We start from the raw sequence: 17,308 nt of genomic DNA, 5'->3' as shown, positions 1-17,308 counted from the left end.
AGGCTGAGGAATGCGATGTATCGTTTGCTTGGAGCTTAGGGAGTTGAATGACATGGGGGAAAAAAAGAATAAAAAAGGCCAGTGAACTGCCTTCAGTAAAATTTCTCTAATATTTCCACTAATTTTATCTTATAAAGTAATTGTGACTTTTGGATAAATAAAATTTTCACATGGCTTATTAAGCAGCACTGAGGGGAGGAGAGTGGGCATTTAACACATTTAAAGAAAGAAGGGTGGAAAAATTAGGATAACATTTAATGCTGAACGCAAAACTCAGCTTTTTGAGGTCTAGTATGAAAAAATATTGATATAGAGCTTGTAGTTGTTAATTTCAGGTGGCAGTGAGGGAGACTGACTGCTAAATACTGTCTATCACCACAGACTATTGATCAGCACTGCAGCACACCTGGGAGCAGCAAGTTTGAGCCAAGGTCTGAGGAACAAAGCGTGGATAGTGGAAAACAGAAACACTGAGTTCAAATGAGGATTTTATCTGGAATAAAATCCTGGCTGGATGCACTCAGGGAATGAGGATTCAGAAGAGAACCAGTGTAAAGATGAATTCCTGATATTAACACCTTACAATATCCAATTAGGACAGTAATCAGAGGTGATACACTTGGAGAAGAATTTGAAGGAGCACACCCAAATGGTAGCTGTTGGGATATGGTGTTATTGATGTTTTGAAGTGGACCTCACAGAAGAAAAAATATTATTGGAAGCCAAAGAACAGCAGCATTAGAAGAATAAAACCGTAAAATAAATGTGGAGGATTAGGAGGGTGTTTTCCATGTCAGCAAAGGAGGGTGCAGAACCCTTTGGCAGTAAGAAGACCTGAAACCCAGCTTTTCAACAAATAAAACTCAGCCTACAGGAGATTACATGATGTAAAGAATGGGGAATATAGCACTGTTTCCTTCTCTGCCTCAGAAAATCCCTTTCAGACCTTCTGTAACTCCAAGGCATTCCCAGGCAGGCAACCCTGGCAGAGTTTAGCCACACATCTCCTGGATTTCAGCTGTGGAGAGGGATGCTGGATTTGTTAATGTGATTAAAACCACCTGAACATCTTCTGGAGTGTTCCCTGATCTCCATCCCATCTCCAGGTGTAGGTTTGTTTTATTATTTTTTTTTTCTCTGCATTGTGGAACCCCACCAGGGCTGGGATCCTGGTGGGGCTCCACAATGCAGAGAGGAATGGCAAATATCAGAAGCAAAAATGCCACATCCCCAGCAGTTTCAGTCTCTTTGATTTGGGATCTGTCTGTGCATTTCAGAGCCTGAACCAGGTGGAGGAGAGGGCTTGTGATACAACTGGAATTTAAATCTTTATCCAGCTCTCCTTCAAGGAATAAACTCTTGAGGTACAGGTGAGTTTTCACAGGGATGGAGAAGAATTCACCTGGAAGCTTCTGTCAGCTTTGAACTGTTTGGTTCAGTAACAATTGACATGTATGGCTCATGAATGACACTAAAGTGCTGGATATCACACTAATTTCATTTTCCAAAGGAGTAAACCTGAGAGATAAAAAGCTGCATTATACAAGGAAAGGCAAAATGTATGTTTAGTAGACATCGATGTCTGATTTGAAATTTGCCCTGGCAAACAAGTGCTCATCCTCTCAGAGCAGTGATAGATCTTATTTTACATTTCATAGCACATTCCTTTGACCTTCATCCTGAGTCTCCTCAGAGGGAGAGCAGCTGTCTGCTACTCCTTGCCTGACCTTGACAATCCCTGTTTTAATAGGTACAGGGTGCCTTTAACTTCTGTGCCTCTCCTGTGAACTCCTGAACGTTCAGCCCTTCCTGGTACCCTGCTCTAGCCTGGTAATTCATATTTACACAAACAGCACAATTGTCTGGCTGTTGAGAGAAATAAATCAAAATTTAAAAAGAGAGAGGGGGAGTGAGAGAGAGACAGAGAGAGGAGGGGCAGTAATTCTGCATTTCTTAATTTTGCAAAATTAATTTTAGCCAGGCTCAGGGGGAGGTAGGGCTGGAAGCAGGAAAATCCCTGTTCATTCTGTCTGTTCTTACTGCACAAATCCCCTGATTTTTCTTATGCAGGATAACCCTCAACGACTGAAGCTGGGACTGAAAAAACAGCTGCATTGTGCTGCAGGCTCAAATCCTGCCACAGCTATAATCTCTGGGACTCAAACAGGATTCTGCAGAAGGCCAGGATAATATTTAGTGTGAATTAATGGTATGAGGAAAGGCACATTTCTTTCAGGGTAAGTTACATTTTATTTTTTTTTACCCATTTATTTTGCCCAGTTATGATCTCTGATGTGCTGAGCCTTTTTAAATGATCCACAGCAATAAATATCTGTGCTGTGGAGAGCTGTGTATGGCAGACCTCTTAAAACCAAATCTAATCTACAATAAACTGAAGTATTTCAGCCCACTGGAGTTGTTTATTACTTTAGGATGCATGCTTTTTCTCTTTGTCTTAAATCCTGCTGTGCTTTACTCACTACCCTTTGCAAGGTTGTGACTAAGTGCTATTAAACAGTGCAACTTTCTTTTTTTGACTTTTCTTAGGAGAAATAATAATGCAGCAGAACCAGAAAAGAAAACATTTGGTCACCAGCAATATAAGTATTTTAAAAACACTGTGATAGTATAAAAATAAAAAAAAAGTTAAACAAGGATCATCAAGCACATTATTCTGTTTCCCTCAGCAATATGAAGATATTGGTATTTTCTCACTTATTTCCTTACCTTGAATGTGAACAATTCTTTCATGTTCCAGACTTGAGTTGCCAGGGTGAGGTTCAGCCCCACAGACAGAGATCAGGACCAGAAAAAGTAGAGTCTTCATCTTTACAGCCAAAAGAATCTTCTTCACTGTAAGGGCATCACACACGAAGAGGATTGTGAATTTTTGGAAACCTTTTACAGTGTTGCACTGCACAACTTGTTAGAGCAGTGATCTTAGGAGGGTTTTAAATTTTTTTTTAATGTATTGAACCCACACAGCTGGCAGAAGTTACAACAGCTGCTAATTTTTTAGGCATGAATATTGGACCATTTTATTGTGGACTTTAACTAAGTGAAACTGGCAATCCATATTTAACTCTGCCTATGCAGAAATGCAACAAGAAAAAAAAAAGTGCACAGACCAATATTCCTAAGCCAAACTCCTAGCAAGACCACACAGAAGCAGTACCTGTGCTTCAAAAGAGGTTCTGGTGTACTGTTGATTTTCCAGACCTACTCTATTTCTGCTCTGCAAATACAATTAAAACAATCAAAGCTCTATCACTGTATCTATATCCACTGCATGATGCAATCTGCTGGTGATTGTTTTAATCTTGAGAACCTATCTTCTTGTAGGTTTTGGCATTTCAATCAAGTCTGCAGCTTAACTTAGCAGTCAGGGTGGCAAATGTGCTGGACTTGAGCAGCAAAGATGACAACACATTTATTAGGCTGACTAAGGAAGATCAATTTTACTTCAGATCCACTTACCATTAAAAAAAAAAAAAAAAAGCCTGAACACACAATGCAATGTTTGAAACCATGCACGAAGTAGGTTAGAGTTGAATATGCTACCACTGCAGTTGCCCTGATTGATTTTTCATTCATTTCCACCTAGAATGCTGACGCACTGGCTGAGTGTGCCAGGTAGGGTCTCTGCAGTCAGCAGAGCCCAGCGCTGCAGGGAAAATCTCTGCCAGCCTCTGAGAAGTAATTAGGCAAATGAGGACCTGAAATAGAAAAGGAGGCATAAAATACAAGAGGGTTTTGTGTGTTTTTTTGGGCTGCTGTTGTGTTTTATGGCTGTGGTTTCTGTGAATCTGACTCCTTGAAATAAAAGGTAGCTATTTCCCAACTTTGCCTTTAAAGGATTCCCCCCTCCCATATCAAATATATGATTTTCTTCTCAAATGCACAGAGATAATTCTTTCCTTTTTTTTTCCCCCCCATCAGAGCTAGAAACACATAAAATTTGCACAGCACTCAGTCAAAACCAGGGTCTAGGTGTGAGTTCTGAAAGCAGCCCCCTACCCCCAAACAGCCACAAACCCTGAAGTGCTCCAAGTCCAGATCTAAACGCTGTAACCTGAACCAACCTCTGCTGCAGACTGAAATGCAGAAATGCTATTGCCATTCTTCCATATCAGAACATGCACATTTACTTGCCTGCCCTTCCATTTCTTCACAGCCAGCTCGGGTGGGAGCTCAGAACCAACTCAGCATCCCTTAATCCTTCCTGTGGAGTGCCTAGAGGTAGAGGACAAGTGCTGGCTGCACTCTCTTTCCCAGGTGGTCCAGGCTCAGTAACTCCAGCCTCAGCCACTCCCTCTTTCCTGGAAAGCCTGGGAGGCTGGTGACCTCCATCTGGGACAGCAAGGACAGATGTGGCTCCCTCTAGAGCACATCAGCCCGAGCCTGGGCTCAGGGAGGGTCACTCCAGGGCAGCTGGGTGCTCCTTCTGATGCTTTAAGATTTAAGCATTTGTATTTTTCAAATCTTGTGGTGAATTAGTGGGTAACTCTAAGCTCTGAATATTGGTATTTTCTGAATAGTGTTAGTTCCTGTCCTGCCTGAAGGACAACCTCAGACTCCAAAAGTATGAACAAAACTGAACTGGGGGGAGCAAACTGGGGTAAATGACTTCATTATGTGAAGCTGTAATTGGAGGATTAACCCCTGAAATGCAAATGGACCAAACTTATAATGGTGTGAAAAACTCGTCACCATTGTTCATCTTGGGTGCAGCCTCTTGGAGGCTTCTGACTGCCCAAGCTGTACCTATTGAAGGCCTGTAATAAACACCCACTTCATTCTCTCAGTCTTGTCCAGCCTCTGCTCCAGGCAGCTCCTCCAAGCCTCACTCCTGCAGGGCACCCTGTGACACCACCCTGCCCTGTTCCTCACAAACCCCCCACCCTGTCTTCCCTCTCAGACTGCAAAATCCTGTAGGTTTGTGGCCTGGGGTTGTTTTGGTTTTTTTTTTCTTTTCTTGTTGGCTAACTTCTGGTAATTCTTTTTTATTAATGATTTTTATTGATTTAGACATGGGTTGTTTAACACAAGAACTTGGGTTGGGAAGGCAAGGTCTGTGGGAGTACTCCAGCTTGGAGGCAAAGCCTCTGGGCTCTGTGAGTGAGGAAAAGCCCACAGGGGCCCTGCAGATCAGCTCATTTTGTGTTCTAGCACAAACCTGCCCTTTTCTGTGAGAAGAAACAGCCACAGGGCCTTTCCTGGGGACAGGAACCCCATCTATTCCAAGCACTGTGTGCACAGGCTCTGCTGAGGAGTGAGGAATATTTCACAGGGATGGAAAGCTCCATACGTGCCTCCCTTTCCTTCCCTACTCTGATGGGGGAAACTCCTCCATGCAGCACCCTCTGGTGATGATTTCCAGAGCAAATAATTCCAGGGTGAAGGATACACCTTTTGGGGTGCAGGCAGGTATGATGCGATTTTAGAGTGTTTGTGTGGTAGCATCACACAGGCAGGGTGAGAGGCCAGGCCAGTGCTGACCTGGAATTCTGCTCTTCCTTTTCCTCAGTGTCCAGCTGGACAATCCCACATCTCACAGACATGGCCAAAGATCATCACACAGGTTTTTTTTTTTGGAGGGGGGGGGGATTTACCCAAGATGGGGGCATTTTTAGGTTTGTTAAAAGGCAGAGATTGTGAGGAATGACCTGGTACCAATCTCCTCCTGGGATTCCCCACAATGGGAGTGGGGGCACAGAGCCAAGGCAACATTACCAGGCCAAGAATCTGACCCCTGGTGCTTTGTAGGTTATCCAAAAGGCAATTAGCCAGAGGAATTCACATCCTCAGCCTCTAGCCAAAGCAATAGCAGTCAGACTCCATTTCTGCAGCAGCCTGGCAGGACCTCAGGGGAGACATGATAGGTGTGGATGTTTTCATATTAAAATTAATAAAGACTTGGCTGGGACTAGGTGTTTTTTTTTTTTTTTTTTTTTTGGTAAGGAATGGTAAATATTAGTCATAATCAAGAAATTCACACTGGTTTCAATTACTGCAGGTTATGAATCTGCTATCTCCTGGACAGGCACACAGAGAAGCTGGGAAGCAGTTTTAAAGGGAGAACCTGAAGACTCAGGGAAGTGTTCAAGGTCACTCAGTGTTTAAATTCTCCAGAACTGCTCGTTCTCAGATACATTTTTAAGTTCTGACATTATTCACCATTTTCCAATACCTACGTAGCCTTAATTCATCTACTGCTGGCATATCTAAAAGGCTGCAAAGCACCAATTTTTGTATTTTAACATAATAATCTGGGAGTTTACAGAATGATTTCAAGCAGTTTGGCTGCATAAGTGACAAGCATCTCTCTGAAGGGCAGAGCACTGAAAAGCAGCATTACCCACCAATGTCTGTTTTGAATAGAATAACATATTTCTTATTTCCTTTTGCAACTGCTGTCTAGCTCTAGAACATGCAAACATCCACTCTGTGAGGACCTACCTCAATATTCTCTTTCTGGCAGTAGTTAAAAGCCTTTAAAGTGGAAAAATATTTTGTTCACAGGAGTTAATTTTTGTCTTATGTGAAGAGGTGATGATGTCTTACATCAAATGTTTGTTTCCCTGAGCTGCAAGTCCTGTGGGAGCCTGAACTGAAAATGGCACAGGAGAAACCCAAACTCCTTGGGCAGAAACAGGAGGCTTCCTAATAAAACTTTTTGCCTTTCTGTGGAGTATTCTAAATTTAGTACACTGAGGCTCAGCAAGTAAAGGAATCAGTGGCACCTAAACCAGGGAACGGAATCAATTAAATCAATCTTGATAATTTGGGGTTGAAATAACCCCCAAATCTGTTATTATTCACACCTATGCACAAACCTACTGTATAACATAAGCCTTTACAGGCTCCTCTCTGTGGAGCTCAGATCTATCTGGGAGCTGGTGTTAAACAGAGAGAAATATCTATTAACAGAACAAAATATGTGTATTTCCAGGGGGATGGTGCCAGCAGCAGTAATGAAGGGTGTCACATCTTTAGGCACTGCTGTTGGGTAATAGAATAAGAGGACCAATCCAGGCAGTACTGACAGAGTCCCTTCAGCAGCTTTTCTTAAAACTGGTGACTTGGAGCAGAACAATCCAGCTGATTAAACAGATTTCTGCTCAGTCCCAAGGCTGCTAAAGATCAAATCTTATCTGTGTGTCTAAGCCCCTGGGCTTTGGCAGCTGAGTCAAACCATGAAAATGGAATTCAGCTCCAGACTGTGGGCACCTGTGCATCTATACTGTCTGGGCACAAAATGCTTACATCCCAGTGTGGTCAGTGTGGTCAGTGGAAGGGATGTGTGTGTTTGAGTGGCCTAGGATGCCTTTTGTCCATTCATTTTTGTTTTTTTTTAAGAACATCCATCTCCTCCAGAAACCTTCCACTCTCCAAAGACAAAAGTAAAATATTCATTTCCAGCTACAGACTTGAGACCTCAGATCCCCAAATCTGAAGAAAATCCACTTCTTGCTATGACTACCCTCACAGTGCCTACTCTGGATTCTGCTTGTCGCTCACATTGCTAAGACAAGTTTTTCTCCTTGTAAAAGTCCCCCAGAGTGATGGAATCAAGGCAGGACAGACTCAGCAGACTGATCCCCCAAGCTAAATTGCTCTTGCAAAATAAAATTTGCTGGTGCCATGGTAAAACAGGGAGAACAATCGGTGGCATAGGAATGACAATATTTACATTCTCCATTAGGATGACAAAGGTCACATTCCAAGGCCTCCTTCTTCCTTGGTACCTCAGTATTTAAGGCAATTTGTGAGGCTGTGAGGGATTTGGGGCCATTTGAGGTGGCAGACAGTTGCTGTCTGGAGAACAGGTTGTGGTCATGGCTCTGCAGCCCTGGGCAGAACAGCTCAGTGCAAAAAGCAGCAGGACACCCCAAACACGTCTGGAATCCCCTGCAGCCCAACAATTTCCCAGGAGGAATGCTGATAAATTGCTTGCAGAGGGAAAGAAAATGGCCTTTATGTGCCTTTGAAGTGCCTGCCTTGCACCAGATATGGAATTTATTCCAGATTTTATTCCAGAAACACAGGGTAAAAGCATTTCTGTCATTACTTGTAGGGTAGAGTCAAGGTCATGTAGTGTAGAAAATCTGGCACTCCACGTTCTAAATACAATCAGGGACAAAGCAAATGCGCTTTAGGATCCACCCTGGAAGGAACAGTGTTCACTCAGTGACTCCATTAGTTTGTTTTTTGGTTTTGTTTTTTTTTTTGGTTTGGTTTTGGTTTTTTAAATTTTATTTTAATAAAGCTCTGAATAAACACGTTTTTAGTTCAGCAATTTGGATTTTTTTTGCTTCCAATAGGGCGGTGGGATGTTCTTTGCTAACACAGAAAGGCAAATTTGCTTTTTGTGTTATAAACTGGACTTTTTTTTTTTTTTGCAGTCGCTTCCTTTAGAGAAAGCTTTTACTTCAATCTCCACTTATCAGTGGTCCTCAAAAAATTGAGAGCTGTCTTTCCAGACAGATTGTGTTTGTATTCTGACACCTTCTTCAGCAAAAAGCTCTTCCTGAGCGTACAAGCTTGGAGCGAGAGTCAGTAGAAAACTTGATCTCTCCCCCTCAATTTCTTTGCCTTTTGGACATATTTACAAAACTGGCTTTTCCTCAGGGCTCTTCTGCTCCCCAGGCCCTGTACAACTGCCCACACTTTTTCCTCAAGGTGTTTCCTTGGTGGCAGGAATATTTTCCAACTGCAAAACTTCTGCAAGGCCTCGGAAATTTCTGCCAGGATTTTGGGTGTTTCTGGTTCTGCCTGTTCTTTCCTGCAAGCTTGGATTTCTACAGGGTCATAGATGTTTTAATTTTCTAGTGCTCTCTCCCCCTGCCAAAGGTGAACATGAGCTGGGTGCCTGTCTTCTTTAAAAAAAAAAAATCACATCTATCAAATAACATCAGGCAGTTTCTCACAAACTGTTCTTTTAACTTCTTTAGAATATGATTATATATGTCATTATTCTATATTATCAATTGTTATCATTTTAATTGCTGTCTTTGGGAGCTTAAACTGCCCTTCCATACCTAAACCAGTTGGGCCAGATTTCATGCTTTAAATTGAATAATTAGTCCAGTCCACCCACCTTTTCTAATTGGTCAGACAGAATTTTTGAGGTTTTTGTGTGCAGTGAAAAGGCAAATAATTTACTCAAAGCCCATTCAGGCTCGTGGACATTTGGAAATTTAATTAATTAGGATGAGACTGGAATATCTGAGTAGGGAGGCTCTAGGCTTAGTTCTCACTATGAATTTTCAGGTAACTGGGCACCACAGCAGCACCACTCTCTAGATTCTGCCAGGCATAGCACCCAGGATGACAAGAAATGGTTTTTTTTCTAAATTGTAGTCCCATTTAATAGTTTTTTGTGGTGACTGGTTGCTCATCCCTCACACAACCCATGCCATGTCTCCCCCCAGAGACCTCCCAGCCACTGAAATTATGATGGGGCTTTGAGCCAGACCTAAAGGATGAATCTGCACAATTTAAACCTTCTCCAGTTCCCACCAAATATATCTAAATCCTTGCTGGAAAAACTGTTATTGCACGTGGAAAAGACAATGAGCCTCAAACAGCAAAAAGCCCCAACCCCCAAAAGGGACAGAGAGAAGTTTATTTTCTGGAAACATGGCCCAAATTAATTAATTCAAAAGCAGACAGGTGAACCACCTACTGATACTCTGTGTATAAATTCTGTGTCACTTGCAGGCAGCTGGTTTCCAAACCCATCTCAAACCAAGTGATCAGATCACCACTTCAAATTCACTCCAAGACTTTTTGCTTGGGAAATATTGTAAAAGTCATAGGAATGTTGGGGAACTGTCTGTGTAAATGATATTTATCTGAGATCTGGGAATGGGCCAGGTACTCTCTGCTCCCTCCAGGGGAGGTGCAGCACCTCCTTTCTGACCCACATTTTGTGTGGTGGAGTCCCCATTCCTTTCCTCCCCCAGCCAAGCTGGCTGTACCAGCAACACAAAAACTGAAATTAAAAACATTAACAGTGCCTTCACACCCTTCAAGGATACCACTCTGTGAGAGAACAGATGCACTGCCAGACTTCCTGAGCAGGGGCTGGTGCCAGCCTGCTGTAAGGAATTACTAGCAATAAAACATTTTTGTCATGGTGCAGAGCATAAACCAGGACTCCTTGTCCAGCCAGCCATGAGAACTCAGTGCTGTCCTCCCTCTTTATATATATATATATATATATTTTTTTTTTTGGTCTTGTGGCCTGAGAACTGCACTGTCTGCACTCTCAATGTCATTGAGAATGACTTTAAGAAGCCACTCACTTCCATGAAGAAATAATACCCATGGTACAATGCCCTGCATATTCTGAAAATATTTCCACCTTGCCAATGCAAGTCCACTGCTTCTGAGAAGGCACACACTTTAATTTCACAGCAGCACTGTTTTCATCAGACATCTGCCCCTCACTGCAAATGTACCTGAGTGTTCTTTGAGTGTTTGGTGGTGGGGAATTGGCTGCGGGCACAGCCAGATCAAAGCCATGTGGGGATCACTTGAGAAAGCACAACTCTGCCAACAATTTTCATAATTGAATTAATCTGCAATCGATGGCAAAACATACTTTCTACTGAGAACAGTGGCTTTGCAGACGGGGGAGGTCTTGGGGTGAGGCCATAGGTTCAGGTTTTGCAGGGACTTGAGGTCAACCCTTCACTGGGGGGGAAAATGGAAGGGGTGGGGAGGATTAATTTTCTTTCCTAAATTTCCTTTTGGTGACACCATGATGATGTTTTTTGTTGCTCAAAAACTATGGAAATGAATATTTTCAGGGTTAGAAGGAGCTGCACCATGGCTGCAATGAGACTTTATCAGCACCTAGAACAGATTTGGAGTTTTTCATGAGCCCACCACTAAAAAAACCCAAATATTTCCTCATGCTGAGGCCCTTTGTGATAGCTGACCATGTGTTTACACACAGGAGAACATTCAGATGTCCACTTCTGCCATTTCCCACCCTTCCCTTCTTCTCTTAAGTATCTTTTCATTGCAGTGTCTTAGGCCTGAGAACACTGGAAAAACACATGAGTCATATGATTGTTTAGTCAAAGTCTTGTTAGCTAAATTCAGTTGAAAACAAATAATAAACAACTGTAAGACTGTGGATGTTTGTAAGAAAATATTTCCAGATAAAGACAAGCCTTTCAAACTTTTAAAGTAAACAGCGTCACCTCAGTATTATGCATACACCTTTTTTTGGGGGGTTGATTTACAAAAGAATCAACAATAGCATGAAAACACAAAATTCAAACCACAGTCTGAAAACCACTTTTTGTTTCGGGTCCAGAAAAGCATGACTCATTTATCAAAAAAAAAAAAAAAAAAAAAAAAAAAAAAAAAAAAAAAAAAAAAAGTTCTTTACTGGTTTACAGCAATGATAACAGAGATTTATTTACACAGCCATCCTTGGTCAGTCAGATGTGAGAAAGATGACAGAAATTAGTATTTCCTCAAGATCCAGACTCTCTATATCTGCAGTTGCAGCTACTGACAAGAAAGACTGCAGTTCTGCAATTTGTACTTAATAAGTCAACAGCAACACTAGAAAGAAATAGGAAAAGGATTTACTGGGCTCAAGAGGAAAGGACAATAATTTGAAAACTGATGCTGCAAACTGACAGTGCTGCAGAAATGCCTCTGTGAGGGAATTTAATAATAAATAAACAAATACATTGCTTGCGACACGAGAACAGTAAATGTGCCAGCAGTGGGGAAAAGCTTCACCAGAGGCAGATGACACCAGAAAAGTTCTGATAAGGTGAAAAAGTGTCTAGATAAGGAACTTGAAAAGAAAAGCATCAGTATATTGGTGGTGACTCAGCATCAGGAATTATCACTTGGGATAGAGAAGGAAGGGACTGGGTTTAGGGAGGCAAAGAATTAAAAAAAAAAACCACTGGTGATTTAGCTGCGCTAAACCTCAGAACTTTGCCTCAGAGGAGTCCAGGGAAGGGAACCAGCCATGTGGCACCGGAATTAGTGGGTGGTTGGCTGCCTGGCCTCCAGAGGTGCTGCAAAAGAAGATTTTTGGCAACAGGGAGCATCAAAGAGCTGGAGCTTCACCACTGGGTTTCACCACCACCTTGGCAAGCTCTCCTCCCTCTCCCAGCCCCTGGCAGCACCCTCAGGCAGAATGCCCAAGCTCCTGGGATGGGGAGGGGGTGCCTCAAAACAGGACAAGGCAAGGGTTTATGGCTGCAACCAGAGGAAAGGAAAACCTGTTTATAAAAGGAGGCCAAAAGAGCTTGAGTTGGTTAGTCTGGCGAAGCACACCTCAGTAAGGATAGAATTGCTCTCCATAAATATATCAGAGAGCAAATGCCAGAGAAGCTAAAGGATATTTCAGCTAAGCTTGGGAACAGAACTGGTGGGGCCATAAATAAGTTTAAGCTGGAAATGATATAATTTTAAGCTGTAGGAAAACTTCACAGCCTTCATAAAGGCATTTCAGGGTGGAGGAAAGAAACACAGCTGGTTTTAAATCCCAACTTGCCTGCTCTATGAGAAACTGTCTTGGATGAAGGGGAATGTGGAGAGGAGAGGACTAGGTTATGACATAGGGGACCCTTTTTTTTTTGTTCCTGTATGCCTGATTTTTGGTTAAAACCCCCAATTATAAGTAGGTCAATCGATTCCTAATTCAAGCAGGATTCTTTTCCTTCCCCCTCATGGCAGGTCCAAGCTCTCCTGCCTGATGCTCCTAATGACAGAAAACAGCCCATTCAGGTAGAGCTTCCTATTGATCCTGCAAAGCTGCTCCCAGTAACTCCCAGCACTGCCAGCAAAGCACCTTTCTCATCACTGGGCTTCTCTCACGGTCTCTGACTCCAATAATTTCCTGAGTGGACTCTGCTCTGCTTTAAGCAGCAGATCTGTTCCCCCTGATAAGGATCATTAAATATCTGCAAATGAAATGGAGGCACTTGTGGCTGGCTTAAATGGCTTGGCAGCTGAAATGCTGGGTCATGCAGGAGGTTTCTGCCTGCCTGCCTGCCTGCTGCAGTGGTTGTGTGCAAAATGTGAATTTTCCACGCTTGCATGCCAGAGGTGCGGAAGAAAGAAAGGAAAAATGGCAGCTCTGTTTCCACTCTGGACCTCTAAGAGTGGCTTAAGTTGTGAAAATAAAGATAATTTCAGCACATGCTTGTAAATCAAAGGCGTAACATGAAAAAAAAGAAAATGCAGGAACTCCCCTGAACAAACCACCCTGACACAATGGAAAACCACAGTGGTCTGAGCAAACCTGAGAAAATGCAAAGCAGAGGATCAACTGGACAGTTTGCAACTGCTTGATAAAATCATGATGCAGAACATATCATGGCAAATAAAAACCTCTGAAGCTGTGTAAGCATAAAGGCTTGAAGAGCAGGCAGTTCAGTGCACCTTCTGCAATTACAAAAGTGCATCATATTTTAGGTTCAGAGGTATTCAGATGTAGGAAGGCATGACTGAAGAGTCTGTGCCTAGGAGACCCATTCTGAAGAGGAAAGTGACTTATAGTTGGAGAAATAATGCATGGAAATCCACAAGCAGGAGAGAATTGTGTTTAGCATACACAGAGTTTGAGAGAACCAAAGTGCAAGGACGGGGTTTAATTTGTGGAGCTGTGACATGAAACAGAAGACATTTCAAAAAAACATTGATGTAACTGGTAAATGGACTGGCTTGAGGCTTATTTTTGTCTGCCAGCAATATCTGCTGGCTTGTGGTCAGTCCTGAAGATAAAGTAAACCAGTGCAGATTTCAGTTAAAAAAAACCCAAAAGCAAGCCAAACCAAAACATTAACCCAACAGCAGGTTTTCCTGACAATCTCTGAACTGGGAAACTCAATTAACAAGGAAATTTTATTGATTTTGTTTGAGCCAGATGAGGTTATATGCTTGCTTAGCCAACAAGAATGCCCACGTTAGCAGGCTGAAAATGAGTTGCGTTTCAAAGATTAAATTAATGGCAAATGGATAGGATTCACTTACTTTTTTTTTTTTTTCCGCAAGTTCCTCCAAACTTAGTTAATTACAGGGATCAGCAGCCCTACAATAATCCAGAATAAACTCCAGGCTTTTGTTTGGGCTTTCATGTCCTTGGGCTGTTTTTCAGACATGATTCCTGGTGCTCCAAAAGCACCTGCCAGGGCTTTTGAGCACCTCCAGTCCACAGCTCACCCTCCTGAGGCAGGGATTGTCACATTTTGGAGGGTGACATCCCTACAGCACACAGGGATCTCTCACAGAGATACACAGGACAAAAGGTCTGCACTCCTCCTGCCAATTTTTTCCTGGAATATTCCATCCTTAAACAATTACAGGGGAATCACTGGACACACAGGGCAAGGATGACTTTTGCCTTGACGCATTATAGCCATTCTCTATTTTTATTTATTTATATTTTTTTTTCAGTTACCAAAGCTTCACTGAGCCTTTACACCAAACACCCGCACCAGGCCCAAGGAGAAAATTTCCATTTTAAGCTCCAATGATGCCAAGCAGGGCTGTTAAAACTGTGGCCTGGGGTGAAGAACCCAAAAAGCAGTAGAAAAAATTAATCTCCAAAACTGCCTGGAAGGAAGATCCCTGCCCCAAAGCGCTGCTCCTGGGACAAGGATTGGTTTCCCCTGTGGTGCGCTAATGGCAGGGGCGGCAAAGAAAAGAGGGGAGAGCAGGAGGATCTGCTGAGGATTTCCCTAAAAAGCTGATATTTCTGCTCATTTCCTCACAGGGGCTCCACAGTCATGGAAAACTTGTCATTTTTCTCCACGCCCCAGGCAGCACCCCCTGCCTCAGGGGCTTGTCAGACCACGAGGGATCTGCGCGCCATCAAAGCCTGCGCTCCCCTTGTTCCTTTCAGAAGTTAGGGCTGTGACTTTCTACCAGGACCATAAATTATCGAGTAAATTGCCCTTGGGGGTACTGACTCCTGCTCCAGCTTTCATCTCAGTGGCACAGATAAATTTCCCCAAAAGCGCAGGTGGGGCACGGGGCCCTGCGCTAGGATCGCTCACTTACCGGGAGTCAGATCCGGCGGGGTCAGCCCGGCCTCACTCCCGCCTCAGGGGCCGAGGGCACACATTCCCTCACATCCAAAGGGCGCTTTTGGCACTCCAAATGCTGCTCTACGGGGTTTTTAAAGAGTCAAATAGCAAATTTAAAAAAAAGAAAAAAAAAAGAGCCCCAGATGCCCAAACCTATCGCGGGCAGGCCTAAATAAACCGAGCCCAGCAGAGCTCCGCCTTCTAGCCTGAGGGCCGCCTGACAGATCGGGAGCTAATCCCTAATTAAATCTAATCATTTAATCTACACTAGAGAGGGTTTGTTGATTTAGCTAGATGGGTAGGGGGATGCTGACAGGTTAATCCTGGTGCAGAGAGGGGGAAAAAGCCCCTCCAAGAGCATGACTGGTAGCAGTTGAATTAGCAGTCATTCTTTCTTCAGAGCAGATACTAACATATATGGATGGCTCAAGAGTGGAAAAGAGAGGGAAACTATGTTATTAGTAGATTTATTTATATATTTACATTTATTGTATTATATTAATATATTTGATATTAGTTCTTATTATTAATATGCTGCAATATATAATAGTAGATTAATAAAATATATAATTAATTAATATAAGACATTATATATTATATCTGAAACATAAAATAACATATACAATATATAATATATAATGACATAATATATTAATATACTCTAATAATATGTAAGAATTATTATATTTAAATAGAATAAATTTTATTTATATTTCTTATAGTATTATATTTATTATTACTTTTTGTTATTAATATAATATAAATATTAATATATTAATATACTATAATGTATTCTACTATCTATTATAATACTATATGTAGAATGTATAATAATATATTAATATGTTATAATATAATAATATAGAATAATGTGTTATGATATATAATAATAATAATAATAATAATAATAATAATAATAATAATAATAATAATAATACCTGCCAATTGTAGACTACTGATTAGCAAAATGAATGCTCATTGTAGAAAACATGTTTATCTGTATATTACACAGGTGTGGATGCCCCTCCCAGTTTTGGTTGTTGAGAACACCCTGATAAAACAAGATATATTTTTGATTGCCATGACTGCACCAGTAAAAGCTGGTTAGAATAACCAGTGCTCACGAATTCGTTCTTCCTCTCTCTAGAGGGAAATTACCCAACATGAAAACTGCAATAAAAATATTTCTTCCCTCTGTTTTTTTCACTCATGAGGCATCAATATATGTTATTATCTGCTCTGGAGAAAGAATGACTGCTCATGCAGCTCCTGTGGGTCCCAGGCAGAAAGTGAAGACTTATTTATAATCTATTAACCTCCTGTTCTCTGGGACTGGAGCCTCACAGGCTGGGCTCGAGCAGAAAGAACCCAGGTGCAACCTCTGTGCCCACCACCCCTTCAAGCCTGGCTGGTGGTTAATCTGTTCCTAAAGTGGGTTATTTATTCATGTGGAAGAGGCACTTCAGCCTTCTCACAGGAGCTGCACGTCCAAGGGGAGAGTATCTGCTCCTTTTAGGGGTCACAGCTGTTAACACGGCAAAAAGTAGTAAAGAAAATGTCACTGGCCACAGAGGATTAGAAAATAGGATTCCATTAGATGGGAATTGTGAAAAATATTCCTGACTCTTGGTCAATTTGAGGAGTGGATGCTCTTTAAAAAGCAGTTTCCTAGCATCAAAACGAGATAATCTGAGAGGCATAAATATAGCTGATGAGCTTTTTAATGGCCCAGTCTCACTGTAAGGGCTGTAGGCAGCAGAAATCTCTGCCCCCCAAAACATCAGGTCGCTGCTCTAATTGGATCTGACACAGACATGAGGAAGTGCATATAAACCCTGCATTCAGTGAAGATGAATTTCTCACCCACAACGTGCCACTATCAGATAACACCAGACAGAATTAATGCCTTTGAGCCCTGCTGTTTTCACCTCAGATTTGTACAGCACACCTTTTGAGATGCAGCCATGGGTCTGTTTTGTGCAAACCCAGAGGGAGGGAGCATTTTCCTCCTGCTTCCAGGCTAACTTGGGGCATTTGGCTTTGATCTTTGCAGCTGCCAGGGTGGGACAATCCCTGCCTTTAGGTACCAGAGGCATTTCAGGCTCAGGGAGTCTCAGTGTCCCCGATGTGCTGCAGGGAAAATCAATTAAAGAAATGCGACAGCAATTGTGCCAACAAAACAAGGTTTTTGGTTGCTTCTATTTAACTCCAAGAATGGGGGTGAGGAGCTGGGG

The 17,308-nt window shown here is 42.2% G+C and overlaps 1 protein-coding gene across 1 annotated transcript in view; it reads right to left on the bottom strand.

The window, feature by feature from the left end:
- The window catches only part of HAPLN1 (hyaluronan and proteoglycan link protein 1), a gene marked incomplete at its 5' end in the record, with an annotated part of 32,240 nt that extends 29,413 nt beyond the window's left edge, over nt 1-2,827 (bottom strand). The window contains one exon of the mRNA XM_084225204.1: nt 2,728-2,827. Coding sequence (XP_084081330.1) covers nt 2,728-2,827 — 100 coding nt within the window. The remainder of the gene's footprint in view (nt 1-2,727) is intronic.
- Between the last annotated feature and the right edge of the window lie 14,481 nt (nt 2,828-17,308).

The sequence above is a fragment of the Fringilla coelebs genome, assembly GCF_963513975.1.
Source record: "Fringilla coelebs genome assembly, chromosome: Z".
Classification (NCBI taxonomy): domain Eukaryota; kingdom Metazoa; phylum Chordata; class Aves; order Passeriformes; family Fringillidae; genus Fringilla; species Fringilla coelebs.
Note: the sequence above shows the minus strand (reverse complement) of the source record. Positions and strands in the feature narration are given on the sequence as shown.